This window comes from Ammodytes marinus (assembly GCF_949987685.1).
Source record: "Ammodytes marinus genome assembly, chromosome: 21".
Taxonomy (NCBI): domain Eukaryota; kingdom Metazoa; phylum Chordata; class Actinopteri; order Uranoscopiformes; family Ammodytidae; genus Ammodytes; species Ammodytes marinus.
This window is the reverse complement of record NC_137225.1, coordinates 8242881-8261060: the sequence shown is the minus strand read 5'-3', so window position 1 is coordinate 8261060 and position 18180 is coordinate 8242881. Positions and strand designations below refer to the sequence as shown.

Sequence of the window (18180 nt, the reverse complement as noted above, 5' to 3'; positions counted from 1 at the left end):
GGATAAATATATGTTGGTGTAAAGTTAGGTGGTTACAGCCCTCCTGCTCAGATAAAGCCTTTTTAGGCACATTCCGGTACAAATGCATGTCTCACAGATAGGCCTACAGTGGAGGAAATAACTATTTGATCCCTCACCGATTTTGTAAGTTTGTCCAGTTACAATGAAATGAGCGGTCTATAATTTTAAAGCTAGGTTTATTTTAACAGTGATAGACAGAATATCAAAAAGAAAATCACATAAAAAAATATATAAATTAATTGGCATTTCATTGAGTGAAACAATTATTTGATCCCCTACCAACCATAAAGAATTCTGGCTCCCACAGATTAGTCCTCGTGCTTTAAAAAAATATTCCTAATCTCAACTAGTTTCATGTATAAACACACCTGTCTCAACTTGTTACCTGTATAAAAGACACCTGTCCACAGAGTCAATCAATCAAACTCCAACATCTCCATCATGGGCAAGACCAAAGAGCTGTCTAAGGACATCAGGGACAAGATTGTAGACCTGCACAAGGCCGGAATAGACTACAAGACCATTGGCGAGAAGCTGGGTGAGAAGGATACAACTATTGGTGCGATTATTCGAAAATGAAAGAAACACAAAATGACTATCAATCTCCCTCGGTCTGGGGCTCCATGCAAGATCTCCCCTTGTGGAGTATCAATGATCATGAGAAAGGTGAGGGATCAGCCCAGATCTACACAGGAGGAGCTTGTTTATGATCCCAAGGCAGCTGGGACCACAGTCACCAAGAAAACCATTGGTAACACACTATGCCGTAATGGATTGAAATCCTGTAGTGCCCGTAAGGTCCCCCTGCTCAAGAATGGACATGTACAGAACCGTCTGAAGTTTGCCAATGAACACCTGAACGACTCAGAGAATGCTTGGGAGAAGGTGATGTGGTCAGATTAAAACAAAATCAAGTTATTTGGTATCATAGTGACTCGCCATGCTTGGAGGAAGAGGAATTCTGACTATGACCCCAAGAACACCATCCCCACAGTCAAGCATGGAGGTTGAAGCATTATGCTTTGGGGGTGTTCCTCTTCTAAGGGGACAGGTGGACTTCACTGCATCGAGGGAACTATGGATGGGGCCATGTACCATGAGATACTGGGTGACAACCTCTTTCTCTCAGCCAGGTCCGTAAAAATGGGTCGAGGATGGGTCTTCCAGAACGTCAATGACCCTAAAAATACAGCCAAGGCAACAAAGGAGTGGCTCAAGAAGAAGCACATTAAGGTCATGGAGTGGCCTCCCTAGCCAGTCTCCGGACCTTAATCCAATAGATCTGTGGAGGGAACTGAAGCTCAAGCGACAGCCTCGAAACCTTAAAGATTAGGAGAGTATCTGCAAAGAGGAGTGGTCCAAATATCCTCCTGAGATGTCTGAAACCTGGTTATCAACTACAAGATACGTCTGACCTCTGTACTTGCCAACAAGGGTTTCTCCACCAAGTACTAAGCAATGTTTTGATAGGGGATCAATACTTATTTCACTCAATGAAATGTGATTTTTATGGATTTTCCTTTTGATATTCTGTCTATCTCTGTTAAAATAAACCTAGCATTAAAATTATAGACCGTTCATTTCATTGTAAGTGGGCAAACTTACAAAATCAGTGAGGGATCAAATACTTATTTCCTCCACTCTATGCTCTCCCACATTTTAGTAACACCCTCTTCTTTGAAGTGAGTTAAATAAAGGAGTATCTATTGTCTTCTCTCTCAGTTTAGATGTAGTCCCTACAGTCCTTTTTCACAGACATTTGATGGCTCACAGTGCGCAGAGCTTTAAAGCAGCTAAATGGAACTAAGCCCATCATTAATTTTATTACATTCACCTCCAACATGTCATATGGGCCTTTTTCATGGAGGACATTTAGACAAATGTCCTCCAGGAAAAAGGCCCATATTCTGACTTTAACACTGAAGTGTTGATTGTCAGTTTAGGTTACTATGAAGCTTTTCCAGTTCTGCTGCACACATCTGTATATATTTGTTTATCGCTGTGTTTGTGAAATTAAAGATAATTAAATTATTATTGGCCACACATGTTTATCAAATGGGGCCATTATTGATATAGTGATCATAATGTGTAAAATAACATTATAAAAAGGGGGTCACTCATCGTAATCAACATAAAGAATATTATCACCAGAATGGGCAGCTCCCCTCAGCTTTATGGAGCTTTATAGTGAGTGTCAGCTCATTGTTAAGCTGTCCAGCTGCAACTTTACTGTTTTGGGTTGCTCTCGCCACTCTTGTAGTGTGGAGTTAGGCCACAGCGGGCAGCTGTTTTCAATGACAAAGCTCCAATAACCCACGGTACCAAACCTGCTCACTGCACAATACAGTACAGCACAGATACACTGTGAGACAAGCTGTCGGACATGGTCAGACATTTAGCAGCTGACAGACAGATATAACGTCAGAAGGCAGCAGTTAGGAAGGAAATAACTGCTGCGGTCAACGGCGTTGGTGTTGACAAACAAACTCCAGCTGAGGATAGTGAATTTTAGGTTTACATCACTGTTATCGCTCAAATGATATAAAATAGCATTTACAATTTTATGTCGCTTTACATAGGTGAAGAAAAAGTGGTCCGATTAAAAAATTGCAACTGAAAAAAGCATGTTACTGCTCTGAAAAAAAGTGGCACAACTCACCCTACTCTCCCCTACCTTTGATTTATGTATTGAGAATTTTTCAATAAAGTTAATGATGATGATGATGATGATGATGATTTTTTTGAATTTTTAAATTATGATCTGCTTGGAGGCCCCCAGGTCTCCAAGTGTATGCCTACTGCATCCATGGACATATAAAGAAAAAGGACACAGTATTAAAACATGGCGCACATTAATTCCTATGAAAGCTGCTCATTGGCGCAGAGAGACATACAGGATCAGAATTTTCATCCGCATCATGGGTGCCTAACGGCCCTAGCGCATGACGTTCTGGATGTAGAAATATTCTCGTTCGCCAGCATTGTAAGCTCAAAGTCGTAGGTCCCACTCCTCCGCGGGCTAACGGCTAAAACAGAAAATAAAACAGCTAATAAAACGCTTGAGGTGGCGATTTGAAAATAGAAAACTTTAATTTTATTAGTACATGGTCTAAAGATAAGTATGAGACTTTGATTGATATCCAAAATGTTTTTGCTGAGACACATTCCTGTTTCCCGCTTGTATTGGAGTGAACGGGGATATCTGCTTCTGGACTCGTATGAATTTACTGACCCGTCAACAGCCGGCTCAAACAACTGCAGCACCAGGCATGGCCACTGAGCCCTGCTGGACAGCGAAAGAAGGCACTCGTCCTGGGGGCCTGACTGCATCCGAAGTAGATTATTTTTATGGTCAGATGTAGGGTGTAGAATAGAAAAAATAAAGAGTATAAGGTTTTAAATGCAAACCTGTCAATAGCTGCATTTCCACCAAAGGAACTAGTTCCTGTAAATTATAAAACTAATTTTTTTTTACAGTGTAGCCTGTTAAAAAATGACGTGCAGTGCAGATACTGTTACTCCTTCTCCATACGTCATCGGCCTGATATGCATTAACCTCCCAGGGACTTCAGACCCCGGTGGAAACACACACAGCCATGCGGCCCAGGAACTAAAGGTTTGTGATCGAGGAGTTCCTGGTAGTTTTGTTGGAAACGTGGCTAATGTGTTCATAATCAGTTTTTTATGGCCAAAAAGAGTTATTGGAGGTTTATTTGAGACCCAGTGAAAGGTTTATAGTTGAACTCTAAACCTCTAAGCCTACATGTTAAAATAGTGTTATACTTATAGTGAGTTATGGCTGTCAGATTTCAATGACAAACAGCAAGAGACTTGGAGAGAGAAGATTCTGTGTCTTACCTCTGTGTCCCCGTCCATTAGATTATAGCTGGCTGGCCGTGACCAGCCAGTGCAGCAAATTGTCAATTACGCTGTTTATTGTAGAGCACACAGTCATTGGACTCCATGGCCTTAGGGGGAAAGGTGGATGCTGCTGAGGGGGCATACCTCTAGCCCCCCCCCCCCCTCTCTTCTTCCTCCAGGCTTATTAGGCGGCTGGTCTGTGTGACACCTGCCACCGAGCCTAACTGAGATAACCATTTCCCCCTGGATTTCCCCTGGGACACACCGGAGGAAGGAGGGCCTCTTTAATATTAGTCTGGATGCTCCTGAACCTGATGATGAAGCTGACATAGAGGAAACACCCCAATATCACCGCTCATTCTTTCAGTTTTGTGTTTTAGATATGTAACATCAAAATCTGAATAATCAAAAAAAACATCAAGCCAAGGTAAAATTGCAAGATGTTGTGGGTTTATTCACATAATACAGTACAAACATTCACTTTTTTATTTCTTACTGAAGTGCAATGTACAGACCTTAGCAGCAGTTCTTCATATACTTTAATATACATCATAATATGACATTTCAGGATCTCTTTCACATCTTTGTCAATATCTTTGTATACATTTTTATTTTTTTACATATTTACAGTCTTAGTTACAATATTGCCATTCAGACATGCCTTATGTTTAATCTCTCACAAAATAAATCTGCAAATCTGTTCGCGTGGCTAATGAAAAACGGCGTGAGGCGCTGAGGAAGGTTAACTGTGTCCACTAACCATCAGTCTGCAGTTACAGAGCCTAGGCTGATGACAAACACTAGGACAATAACGAGCTGTGCCTCGTGTTGATGAAAGACAAGCACTGACTCTGTTCTGATACACACAGACCAGACTTACACAAAGGATTTCCAGCGCTTCGTTAAGATTTGAACAAAGAATCAGATGCTTTGAGTTCCTGAAAACCGACTTCCAGTGTTTTATCATGACACAGTAAAGTAGTCTTACACTATTGTATTCTCCTCGTGATGAGGCCTTTAAAAATGGCATGCAGACCATCAGGGGACATACACACTAATGAAAACGTTTTTAGACAATGAAATATTTTTTATAATGTAATCTTGGAAGCAGACCTACTCAGTCTTATTGGACATTTTGCGACTTTCAAGAAACATTTTAAAAAGTATGTTTTTCCATCAGATTCTTTCTTCCACTTTGTGGGGAAAGAATTTGCTTTCACAAAACTAAACTACAGGAGATGAGCAAAATGTTGTTTTCATTATTCACACAGAGATTTGAGGCACATAGGATACAGGAATATTCCCTATCAGCTAAATCCTGCTGTGGACCGTTACTGCTGATGGGATAGCTGTCATAGAGCACAGTCCTACAGTAAAGATCAAATATGATGTTCAAGCCATGTGTTGGCTCATTGATCCAGTTGGACGACTGAAGGGGTACGACGGATGACTGACCCAACTTCATTTATCAAGGTATCGCTGATGCTCAGGTTTATGTTTAGGTCGAAAAGTTATTAATAATTAGTCATTATCATTTAGTGTAAGAAACAGAATTGTTTAAAAGAAAAATTATTCATGCAAACTTGTCGAATTTGTGATCCAAACACTATAGGCTATATATAAATCAGTGATTCTTGAGAAGTGGGACAAAACAAATACAAACCCTATGTTTCGGCAAATTAAATTACATGTATGTATCCAACATAATAAGCTACTGAGCTAAGCTTTGACACAACCTCCCAGCTTTTTTTTTTTTTTTACCGTCATTGGCCTATCACCACCGTCAGATGTCAACTCCGTCAGATTTCCTGTCTGACGGTGTTGACATATTTAACGTTTCTTAAACATAACAAATGGAATTTATCTAGTAGCCATTTGGTTTTTCTGTTGATGTTAGGTGCTAGTATGAACTACTTCAGGAAAATAAAATTATCAAAACATTTCAAATAACTTCTTTAGAAATTGTAAGTCGGTGTTGACATATCATGGTTGTGACACAGGACTTTCAAGATTCGGAATGTAAAATATTCTAAAACTACAACACTTATCAGAGCCTGTCTGACTGTAATGTACTCTGCAGAGGTAGAATTTGACAAGAGGTCCTTCAAAGTGACAGTTGCCCCTTATTTCGCCTGATTTTATTACATTTTACATAATGAAATGTTTGACGGTATTGACTTTCAGTAAAGTTGTCCCATCCTTATAAAACATGAATGTGTTGTAGAAAAAACTGTTTTTATTGATATGAGAGATTATTTAATGTTTCTTTTGATGAAAAAAGCTATTTTTAATCATTAAAGTACTTTTTTTTTTTTTTTTTTAGATATTTTTTCTGCATTTGTATGCTTTATTGATAGTGTAGAGACAGAGTTGAAATGGGGTAGAGAGGGGAGTGATATGCAGAGAATGACCGCGGGCTGGAATCGAACCCGGGTCCGCTGTTGGCCGAGGCCCATGGGGGGACGCCCTACCAACTGAGCTAAGGGCGCCCCCTAAAGTAAATTTTTAATAGGTTTTATATTATGAAAGATTGAAACCTTCTCTGAGGACACACTGTTTTGGACGTTGTGAGAAGATAACAAGTGTCATATATTTGACTTAATAATGATAAAATTAAATTTAAGGAGATAATTGTGTTCCAGACATTCTATTCTTAATCCCTAATAACACCTACAATTTTAAATAGTTTTAGTTTTAAACATAACAGCAGTTATGGAAGACAGCCTTTTGTCCCGTTTCTCAAGAATCACTGAAATATGAGATCTCAGGTTTCTTAACCTCCTTAAAAGCGGTGCTGCTGTGACTTTTGCAAAGTGCCCCTATGTGCATATCAAATGTACATCTCTGATTGGCCAATATTAAGAACCATGAAAGAGAGCTTATAAATAGTAATGAATTGGTCTAGTGAATGGTCAACGTGGGTCCGTTTTGTGTATATCTGTCTGTGTGTCTGAACACTGATCTCCACTGAAGGTCTTATTGTACACGTTAATTGGCCAGACATCAACACTGTAGTTTGATATTGGAGCACACAATGTTGCCAGAGCCAGGCCAGTAAAACAACAACAGAAAGTCACCACTAGATGTCCCTGTCACTGCTTAGATTAAGCTGCTGACTGAGCCGCGCTGGTGGCACTTTTGAATCCTCGTCTAAAATACGTGTGAGGAAATACAGCAATGACAGAAAAACACAGCTGTGATGGTAATGAATATCAGCACTTTAAACTGCATAAAAACAATCACACACAGTGTTTATGTTGACATCATGAAATACTTGAAGACAGGAGAACAGTGTAAAATACCAATGCACATGGGTAGTGACCAGGGAAGTCTACATTTGTAACCTTAAAATCGAACATGGAAGGTTGTGTGTTTGAGTGTGTGGACAGTGAGGCGGAGTGTAGGCAGTTATCATGATCACTGAGAAAAAGCACAAGTCGTTTGAGGTCAACAAGGCCTCGCTATGGAGTCAGGACCCAATCTGGCTTTTATTGGTGACAGCAGCTCAGATATGACAGACTGAATACTGAGGTCGTCCAGGCCAAAAGACGTAAAGAGAAAGAGACTAAATTTGGCATGAAAGATAAGAGAAAAGAGGTACCACTCCACCTGTGTTCTGGTGTGCTGTATTGGCTGCATTGACGTACCTAGCCTCCATGATCTACTTTTTCTCTAGACTGTGAGGGAGAAAAAACAGAAAAAAAGGTGTATTAACCTGTCGCCATGTCGTGTTAACCTCCGCTGCGCTTGAAAGACGCAAGCAAAGAAGAGAGCGTGACAGAGAGGAGGAAAGAGGTGGAGTAGGCAGGGGAATGGAGAGAGGGCAAGGGGGGAGAGGTGGAGAGAAAAAGAGGAAAAAGTCAGGAGTCAAAGGGGTGAGTCAGAGAAGGACAAGATAGAAATATGAGAGGGAATGTGAACTTCTCCTTTTCTGGCTCTGTCTTCACATCTCTTCCCTTCCTCTATCACCCGTCACCCTGACAGGGCCGGTAATTGGACGTGGACCTTCTTTCTCTCTCTCTCTCTTTTTTCTCTTTCTCTGTCTGTCTCTCCCCCGCGGCTCTGCTCCTCAGCGGGAGCCTCGGGGCCCGGAAATAGCTGATGACAAGATAGCTAGCTGCCTTTCATTCCTGCTCAAGGTTACCCCACCCTTCCATGACAGCCCGAGAGGGGGGTATTTAGGTGTGTGTTTGCTTAAAACGTGTGTTCTCGAGTGTTTAAAGAAGGCGCCGGTCGAAAGAAAGAGTCCGTCTTTTTTATGTCCGTTTTTCTCTTCAGCTCTGACCTTCCGCTTGACGTTTTTTTTTGTTATCGGGTTGATGACACACACACACACACACACACACACACACACACACACACACACACACACACACACACACACACACACACACACACACACACACACACACACACACACACACACACACACACACACACACACACACACACACACACACACAGGTGATAGCCTTGAGTTTAGAGGTTGCACAGGGTAACTTCCAGGTCTGAAGCAGGGTGTTGGTGAAAAACATGGAATCCTCTTACTCTAAAAAAAAATATAAAGGTTAACCAACACAATCTGGCTCACACACACACACACACACACACACACACACACACACACACACACACACACACACACACACACACACACACACACACACACACACACACACACACACACACACACACACACACACACACACACACACACACACACACACACTTCCTCAGACAGACAGCAGGAACTGCTCCTGCTCGGGCGGTTTCTTGACCCAGGTTCCGAGGCCCGTTTCCTGCAGAGATTTGAACCACTGCTGCTTGACGGTCTGGTAAGGACGCGCCGCCATCTTGGCCTCGCAGTACATGAGCTGGCTGTCGGCTGAGCTGGACGTGTGGATCCCCAGCTGAAGAGGGTGAGCGAGCAGTGTGGAAAGAAAGGGAGGAAAGAGAGAGAGAGAGAGAGAGCATTTGGGAGTCAGATACAAGCGATAAACAGATGTAGGATAGGATTGGAAAAACAAAGAGATAGGTATAAAGGCGGGGCAGACAGGCTAAAGGTTTCATGAGAGTTTGGGTGGGGAGCAGAAGAGGAGCGACCAAACAAAACGAATGAGCCGGCACAAATGGATTTGGGTTGGTGGGTAGTGGGGGGTGTGGTGGGCTTCAACAGCTGTGTAATCTCCACATTTAAATTTCACAAGCAATTGAACATTCTCTGTGCCTTTTGCGCATTCCTATTGTCGGGGGGAAACAATGAAGATCGAAGGGGAGACAAGTGGGGAGAGAGTAAAAGTTTCTTTTGGAGATTAGTGCGACTGCTCTTGCGTGGCCCTGGTATTGTGCGCGCGGGGAGCACTTAGAACGAGGGCCTTCTCGCGTAGCTTCTCCAAATAATTATGGTTTCGTAGTCATTATGCTTTTAACGGCCGTCATTTGGCGACACAGGCACTGTCTGTTAGATAAAAGTTTGAGAATGGAAAATGAAAGCACAGCGGCTCTGGGTGCTGATGGTAAAGATCCGAGCTGGCAGTTTGTGATAAGCCCGTAGACAGCAGATGTTGCCGGGGCCGACAAACGGACCAATGGCAGAGAGGAAAATCCACGGTACAGAGCGTTCACCTGCAGCCTCTGACTGTAATAACACGTGCCTGTGCTTTGGGACTGAGCGGATGTCTGGTGCAACACTATATACTCAATATGACTGTTTACCTGCTCGCATATGATTTGTGGGGTTGAACATTGTTTTCAACTGAGTGATGCCTCTCGCTTTACAACAGAGGAGTATTTAGTGCTATTATTAATTTCAAAATTTTATATTGTTCGAGGTGGTATTAATTCAATTGTGCATCTTAATATTTATCCAGCATGTGTGTGTGGGGTGGTGTGTGTGTGTGTGTGTGTGTGTGTGTGTGTGTGTGCGCAGTAGGGGGTGTTAATTAACATTTAAATTAGTAAGACCTTTTCAACATGTCATAACAGGCAGAGCTCGGTGTAATTAGTAATATCTATAATGGCTTTATTCCATTTAGTTGTCCCTGCTATTGTAGGTGTTGGTATTATATTCACCTTACAGGAAGGCCTTTTTAGTGTAAATCTGTGATTTAAGTCTTTAAGTTTAAGTTACCGTGTCTTCTGTGTCGGAAATCCTCTGCTCTGCACTGCCCATCCTCTTCTCGACAACTTTGTCACACACCGAGCTCACTGATTTGGCAATCTGGTCGAGTCTAGTATCCAAGCTGGCACTGAGCCTTACAAACACTCCTTCACTTATCTATCTTAGTTGCTAAGCTATACTTCATCGCCGTCCGCCATGTTATCAGGAGCCTGGGCCGGCGGTAGCCAGGGGCAAGGGTGGACTCAGCCCACCCAAATGTGCGCCCTGCCCACCCAATCAAAATTGAAGATTTTTTATTTTTTTTTAAGGTGGAAGTCCAGACCCACTATAAGACGGACTTGTTAGTTTGCTGTCCAAGAAAATGTCAAATAAAATTCAGACAATTAATTCATACTATAGAATATACCATTACCATGCACTGCCTCTAATTGGGTGGGCAGGACAGCCTGCCTCCAAGGTACCAACCCGCTTATAGTGGTCACTGGTCAGCAGAGCCGGCCCGAGGCATAAGCGAAATAAGCGGTTGCTTAGGGACCCGACTGCCTTTTTTTTTTTTTTTTTTTTAGTTTGTGTATTGATATCAACATCATATTATGTTAATGTGAATTATCATACAAAAAAAAAGCCTCGTCTGTGGAAAAAAAAGATAGCTGGACAACAGTTCTTCTGCTTCGTTCAACTCACTGCATTTAAATGCATTCATTATATTACAGAGAAATATGTCCCATAAAAGAAAAAGAGCACCAAGCCCATCCCAGAGGACCCTGCATAATATTTTATTTTAAATGTATATTTTTATGGAAAATCCATGTGTCTTTCTTCAATAGCTTCTAATTCATCCGACCCAGTGTCTCCAAATTATTTGTTAACGCAAAATTCCTCATATTTAGCCTCTTAATTTTCCTCTCAAAGTGCACCAGATTCATGCATTTCACTTTAAAAAGGTAAAAAAAAATCTCCCGCGGGGGCACACCCCCGGACCCCCCTAGCAGGGTTGGACCTCGGCTGGCTACTATTTTCACCCAGCTGGACATCGGGAGAGGCACCTATTTGCAGACCCATGGGGAAGCGGAGCTCCACCGGAAGCACAACATTTCTTCTTCGTTTTGTCAGTGACACTCTTTCTTCAGTCGGAGCTGCAGCGTAAAGTGAAAACAATTCTGACCAATGAAATGAGTTTGGGGCATGGCCCCATCGTGCTTCCGGTGGAGGTCCGTTTCTCCATGGGTCTGCAAATAGGCACTCTTGGACATCGGAGGCAATAGCGTAACACACTGGTTGTGTGAATGATATTTAACAATTAGTCAATGTTTTGGGCAGCGTGTTTTGAGAGGGTCCCCCTAATCAAATTCTGCTTAGGGCCCCATGAATGCTTTGGCTCTGGTTGTAACACTGATGTGGAAAGCTGCTCGTAGCAGTGCTATCATGGAAACCCCCACCCCTAATCTTACTGCCTAGAACCGGCCCTGTCAGGAGCGCTGGTCTCTGAGCCAGATGGATTTCTTCGACTTACTGGTCGCAGAACCCTTCAACTGTCCGGTGTCTTTGTCCAAAAATCAGCCAGTGACATTGTCCCGGTTGGCCTATTTTAGCAGTGAAAAACTATCCCTAAATTGTTCAGAAAAGTGTTTAGTCTGGGAGCTCTGACCTGACTATCCTACTCTCTCCGCACATAGTGACAGTCCCTGCACTTTGATTTTATTATATTGTTTTTATCTTGTTTTGTGAAGCACTTTGTAACTATGTTTTGAAAGGTGCTATATAAATACAATTATTATTATTAAATCATTAATGCAACACCTGTGCTTTTTCTACCCGTAACATAAAAACGCCTACGTAGTGTGAGGAGAACAAGTTCTTTCAGTATTTTTACAACTGTACATTTACATTTCCTTTAATTACACCCTCAACGTTCCTCAAAATAGCGACATGAGAATCAGCTAGATCGTTTAACAATCAGTTTAAATGATCTCAACTCTGACTCCGGGACTCCTCTGTAGTTAAGGGGTCAAGACATCGACTGTGAACTGCAACATCCCTGTTTATCCTTTGTTTATCTCTCATCCCCTCATTTCATGTCACCTTACAACCTTACATCTGATAAAAAGCCAACACCTCTCATAGATTCTCTATAGCTGAGCCAACTTTACCTTCCCAGGGAGGTTTTTCACTCACCTTGCGGTAGAGTCTGTTCCAGCGCGTGAACAGGGCGTGCTTGCAGAGCCGCGATGGTGTCCCTGACTCCCTCCTGCGCCCCGTGGCTGTGTTCACCACCTCCAACTGTGTGTCTCCCACCGTCCAGTTCACACTCACACACGAGGCCTTCCCGGACTGCTGGTACTCTGCACTGCTCAGCCCTACGGGGGAGACAACACAGAGAATGACTTTAGGTGGGTTTATTCATCATTGCGTTCAGGTTATTCCCCTGTGAGGGTGTAAGTGTGTTCTAGAGTCCTTGCAGTTAATGGTGTTTGAGTGTTAACAGCCGTAAATATTGTCTCCAGTCACAAGGATGAAGCCTCCCCATACACTGAACTGTATGTCTCTCTGTCCCGCCCTCTGACTGAAACCATTAGCCTCGCTAGCAAAGCACCCAATGCAATCAGTGGAGGAGAGAAAACGACAGGTAGAGGTAAAGTGGAGGCGAGTGGCAGTCACATTGGGTTACATGGAGATAATTAACATCAAGAGCTAAGGCAGTGCTTCTCAAATGGTGGGGCGCGCCCCCCTGGGGGGGCGCCGTGAGTTGTCAGGGGGGGCGCGGGCTGCCTTGATTTCCAAATGACAAAAAAAAATTAAAAACTTAAATTTTTTTGTGCTAGCAAGCTCGACGTTTGCTTGTGTATGGTCATATCCGCGCGAAAGGCTGCGATTTGCAGTAAATAAATGTCCACATGTGTCTCCAAGTGTCTCTGTAGGCTATTTAAAAAGAAATCAAGCAAGTACACTAACAATAACATTAATGAATTATTGGTTATCGCATCACAGAAGGCCTATTGGCTTATAATAATAAAAAAAACACCACCTTAACTATGTTTACAGTTTTAAAATGTTTCGAATAAAATGCAAACCTCAGTGAATCATTTGCTCTTGTTTCTCTGTCCTGAGATGCACACAGACTGAGAAGTCTTGTTTAAATGTTACAAATTGAGCTAATAAACTGAACTTTGAATTGTTTTGCTGCAGAAGTTATCTCAGCTAATTTTTGTTATCTAATTTGATAATAAGGTGATTGTATGCAGAATGCTCGTGCCAGAAACTCATACAGTGGTTTTGTACAGATAAATAAATAAATATTAGCAGGTTCTCAATAGTATTTCAATTTAGGGGGGGGGGGGGGGGGCGCAAAAAAAATTCTGTCCCCTGGGGGGGGGGGGGGGGGCATGACATAAAATAATTGAGAACCACTGAGCTAAGGTGTTAGCAGAGGTGCCGGGCCCGTGGCGGATATGGATCTGACATTGGAGTGAGAATGAGAACCAGTGAGCAAAAATGTCCTTCGGAGGCCAGGGTGAGTGAATCATAGGAGCCAGTTTCACAGTTTATGCTGGGTAGGTGTCATGGAGAAGTTGTGAGTCAGTTCGACTGTAGCCTGAAGCAGTAGAACATGTTGGAACACATACGTACTGCTCGGGGATGGAGCAGTGGTAAAGAGGCATATGCCATTTGATCACTGATACAAATGAAAGGAATCATTGGAAACATTTTAAAATTGCTCTTGTTGCTCTCTTAACCAGAGTTTGAGGCGAACCTTGATACCACTCTCATGTTGGCAAAGAAAGAATGAAGCTAGCTAGTGTATTTCCATAAATCTTGAACTATTTCTTAGTGTTAAACTCAAATGCTAATATTAAAGCATAATTATATAATATATTGTATCATAATAATAGTAAAATAAAAGGACAAAAAAATTAGCAATTTCTAACTTTTTTTTCCCCAGGCTAGCTGATAGCTCACCCTTGTGTTACTCTGAAATATAATCAAAGTTAAAAGTGTGTGAGGTAAAGTGTTTACTACAACTGACATAACAATATGTTGCATTATGTTTTGTCACATATGTGCTTTTCTACTTATTACTGACAATACTACAGTGTCAGGTGTCAGCGACAAACTTCACATTGAGCATCTCGGCTAACAAAGTGCAGCATCAACATAATATCCACTCAAAATCTGTAAAACTGTCTTCAAAAGGTGAATTGCTGTGATGGAATTTCACCTCGTCTTCCAACCCAGTTATTTATGATATCATGCAATGTTAAAGGAACCATAGAAAAAAATGAGCAGACAGATTTTGTGCGACGGGCGAACAACAGTTGCCTCTGATCTAGCCGTCTGACAGACAGCTTGTTATAGTACAATACCTGATGTACAATTCCACAATACATGCCTGCAGATCATCTCTCTCTCTCTTGCCACACTCATTTTCCCCGTCTTCACTCTTCTATTCACCCATCTCTGCTCTTCTTTTCTGTAGCTCCTTGGAGCTGGAATGAATTGCCTGCCACGGTAACAATCCTCCAAGTCTCTTATTACCCATCTCTTCTCTCTTGTGGAGACGCACCTCTTTGAACAAAAGGCCCTCCGATCCATCCTGCCTTTTCCCTTTCTCTCGCTCCATTCACGCCTCATTTCATCCCTTCAATGGACTGAACTCCTTTGTTTCTGTAACAGCCAATTTGATTTTTTTCCCTCATTGAAGACTTGATCAATTTCTCATTGGGGAAGTGTTTGGAATACATGAAAGAGGCAGAATAAGAGCCTTTGCTTATAGGATTCATAAGTGTACAGCAACCTCACTGTTTCTCATGTGGGTTGGAGCAGCAGAAGGAGGAGCAACAACACGTATGTGAAAAATATTGTCTGAGGGGCAGTGACTTATGAGAAAGGCTGGGATGTGACTGAAGGGGTGCCTGTTGAAATCCCTAAACACTTGGTAAGAGTGTTCTGTATTCTGGTGAACAACCGTTATTAATGTTCCCTCTATCTTCTGTCGTTGTGATTTGTCTCATCCCAAAACGACAAAGCCCTGCCATGGTTTCTGCTCACGCTGTGGAGGAAGTGAGTGGCAGGGCAGGAGTGAAGGACAAAGTCAGTCCATCGATGTGTTTGGCCCTCGGGGGGGTTCAGGTGGAGCTGCTTTGGCTCAGTGCGATAAGAGCGGGGCCCCATGCCATCCCCAGAAATTTCCTCCGGGGGTGTTGCTTTTAAATAACCCTGGACACACAATGGTTCCCGTAGCTCATCAGAGCCAATGAAAGGATGGAGGAGATGAGAAGAGTGTGTGTGTGTGTGTGTGTGTGTGTGTGTGTGTGTGTGTGTGTGTGAGAGGGGGACATCTGAATGCAACCAAAGCACTCTTTTTCTTTCTCCCCATCCTCCCCTCAGCCTGTCTCTCTCTCCCTTGGATTGAATGGCTGTCTGATAAGAGCAGTGATTACATTGATTTGGTGTAGGGCCATCCTCCCTGTCTGTCCGTCTTCCTCCCTCTTTCCTACCCTTCTTTCACCCTTCTACCCTTCAATAGACTAAAGCTACTCAAGGTAGCGCAGGTGCAAATATCTGACAGTTGGGGATGGGTGGACACACACACACACACACACACACACACACACACACACACACACACACACACACACACACACACACACACACACACACACACACACACACAGAAGCAGAGGCCACCTCTGTTTTTAACAAAGAGGATGTCTCAAGGTAACAGGCTGGTCTAAATCCATAAACTAAGAGACAGAGTTAAAGGTGGAGTCAGCAATTCTGGACAATACATGCTGTCAAAATCAATTAACTTATCCTCACAATTCCGTTGCCTGTCCGTACTGTGTGTCCGCTAAAAAACATCAAGTGTTAATACACAGACTAGGCTCTGTAAACTGGGCCTCGTTGTTTACATAGCCTTTGTTTACAAGTCAGTTTTAAGAGCCTAGGCAGTGTATTAACACCAGAATAGTTTATGAGCGCACACACTGTAAGGACAGGTTGCGAATTCAGGGGAGACATTCAGTGATTTTGACAGAAAGTGATTTTGACAAAATTCTGCAGTATCATGCTCCCATTACTGAATGGGAAGGGAGGAAAAAACGATTTTAATTATAAAGTTTTATAACAATCAGAGTGAATAACTTGATATTATAACAAAGTAAGAATGATGATCAAAAGCATGATGCCTGACCATAATTCATTAAATATGAATAGCAGTTTGTAAAATATAAAACCAAAAAACTCCATTCTTGACATGTCAAATGAAGAGAAATGCTCCGTGGTCAGAGCTCAGAGGCTTCAATGATAAATCTGTCCCAGCCGTCACCACCAGAGGACAATTCAGCACAATTATCAATCTTGATGAGGATAGGCCTCACAAAATATTCAGCGAGGAGCTCTTATGCCCTTCAAGAAGTACACTTGAAACCCCCTTTTTTAAAGTATGCTAGATATGAAGGGTGTATTCATTTGAGTTGGTATAGTCAGTTCCTGGTACGGCATTGTCTCTGTCTTTGTTCTTATCAATGACCCCTAACAAGAGAATGTGCCCTACATCATTGTGTGTCTCTGTCACTCTAGCTGGCCTAGATCTGAAGTGATAGCTGATTTTCCTACAAGTTGGGTTGTCATTCAGATCCACTTCCAGCATTTCATCCTCACTACAAATGCAAGCCTCGGGTCTCAGCGGAGCCCTGGAGGCAGACGTGCCAGACAAACTTTTCAGCTGTTGTTTTGTCTGGCTGGCACAATGCAACTGTAGTGAAGCAGGGGTTCACTACAGTTGAGTTTGTTAACAGTGTTACATGTGTGACACATATATTAAAAGGAACCTCGGAAAATAGATACTGCATACATAAGACCCAGGATCTTTGGGACAGGACAACACAGAGAGGATTTTGTTTAGCACGGAAAGGGATGCCACTGTTAGAATAGAAAGCATATCTCATTCATTTAGCAGCTGAAAAAAAATACTAGGGAAGAACATTTTCATTGGACCACTTTAAACTTTAAAACCAAAATAAGATCGAAGCAGAACTTTTACTGTCTTTAGTTAACAATATAGGCTACGGGCTATTAATGGTGTATTCCATCTTAAAAAGAGTTACCTAAACTACATGAATCCCTATTTTTCTGCAACTAAATGTTACTCTGTCACTCACTTTGGTGCTTTGTAGTGAAGTGAAGAACTGCCTTTGAATTTAATAGAGAAGACTTACCCTAAAAGGGGCTATAGAAGTTTACGCGTCAACGAACAGTCTCTTTGTTTTAAGCTTTTCACAACTTCAAGGAAGGATCTTTCTTCCACAACACACTACTAAACTCAATATCATCCGACTGGACTGGCGGCTGGAGACGGGGCTGTTAGCATTCGGCGGACTCGGTGAGCATAGCTACGCATTAGCCAGTGTTGCATTAAGCTCTGGTTTTGGTTTTTCTTTGGTGCTTTACGTCTTAATCCAGTAGCTTATACCGCAGAACAGCGGGTGTAGCTCTGGTTTATGACACCAGGGCATAACAGTGTAAACAGGCAACTGTTTGCTAACTATATTAGTTATTATACATCTCCAAAATTGCTGATTCCACCTTTAAGACTGTATTAATCACACTGTCACGTGTCTGACTGTGTGTGACTGTGTGTGGTGGTCGTACCACTGAGCAGGGGCTGGTTGCGTCTGTGTGTGGCAGGCAGCGGGCCCAGGCGCTCTAGCCGCTGGTTCAGCACTCTGCCCAGATGGCCCGTGTGGCGAAGGCTGCCCACGGTCACACTCTGCAGGTACACAGGCTCCACAAAGTGGCTCAGCAGCGCCCCCTGCAGGCCCAGGATGTTCCATCTGAGGGGAGGGAGGAGAGAGTGCGATGGATGGATGGAGAGGGAGAGAGAGAGAGAGAGATTTGAGAGCTTCAATGACAGGTAGAGACAATTTGATCACTATCTTGATGTGGGACGTGATGAATAACAGCTACTCCCCCCCCCCCCCTCTCCACCACACACTCGTCCCTTTTTTTCCTCGCAAACCATCATCGCCACCGCCAGCAACAACAGCTGCCAAAGGTCAGTGCATCAGCATTCATTACATGGAACAACACATTACCATGTGTGCATTCATCGGTGCCACTGAGGTTAATGCACTGCACAGGGGGGCTACAGGAAAGCTTCCGTCGATCGCTCGGTGTGA

The 18180-nt window shown here is 42.8% G+C and overlaps 1 protein-coding gene across 1 annotated transcript in view; it reads right to left on the bottom strand.

Moving 5' to 3' along the window:
• Positions 1-8615: 8615 nt before the first annotated feature.
• adarb2 (adenosine deaminase RNA specific B2 (inactive)) overlaps positions 8616-18180 on the bottom strand; it is a gene marked incomplete at both ends in the record, with an annotated part of 182693 nt that continues 173128 nt past the window's right edge. The window contains 3 exon segments of the mRNA XM_080050028.1: positions 8616-8792; positions 12179-12360; positions 17654-17835. Of these exon segments, the coding sequence (XP_079906154.1) occupies positions 8616-8792; positions 12179-12360; positions 17654-17835 (541 nt within the window).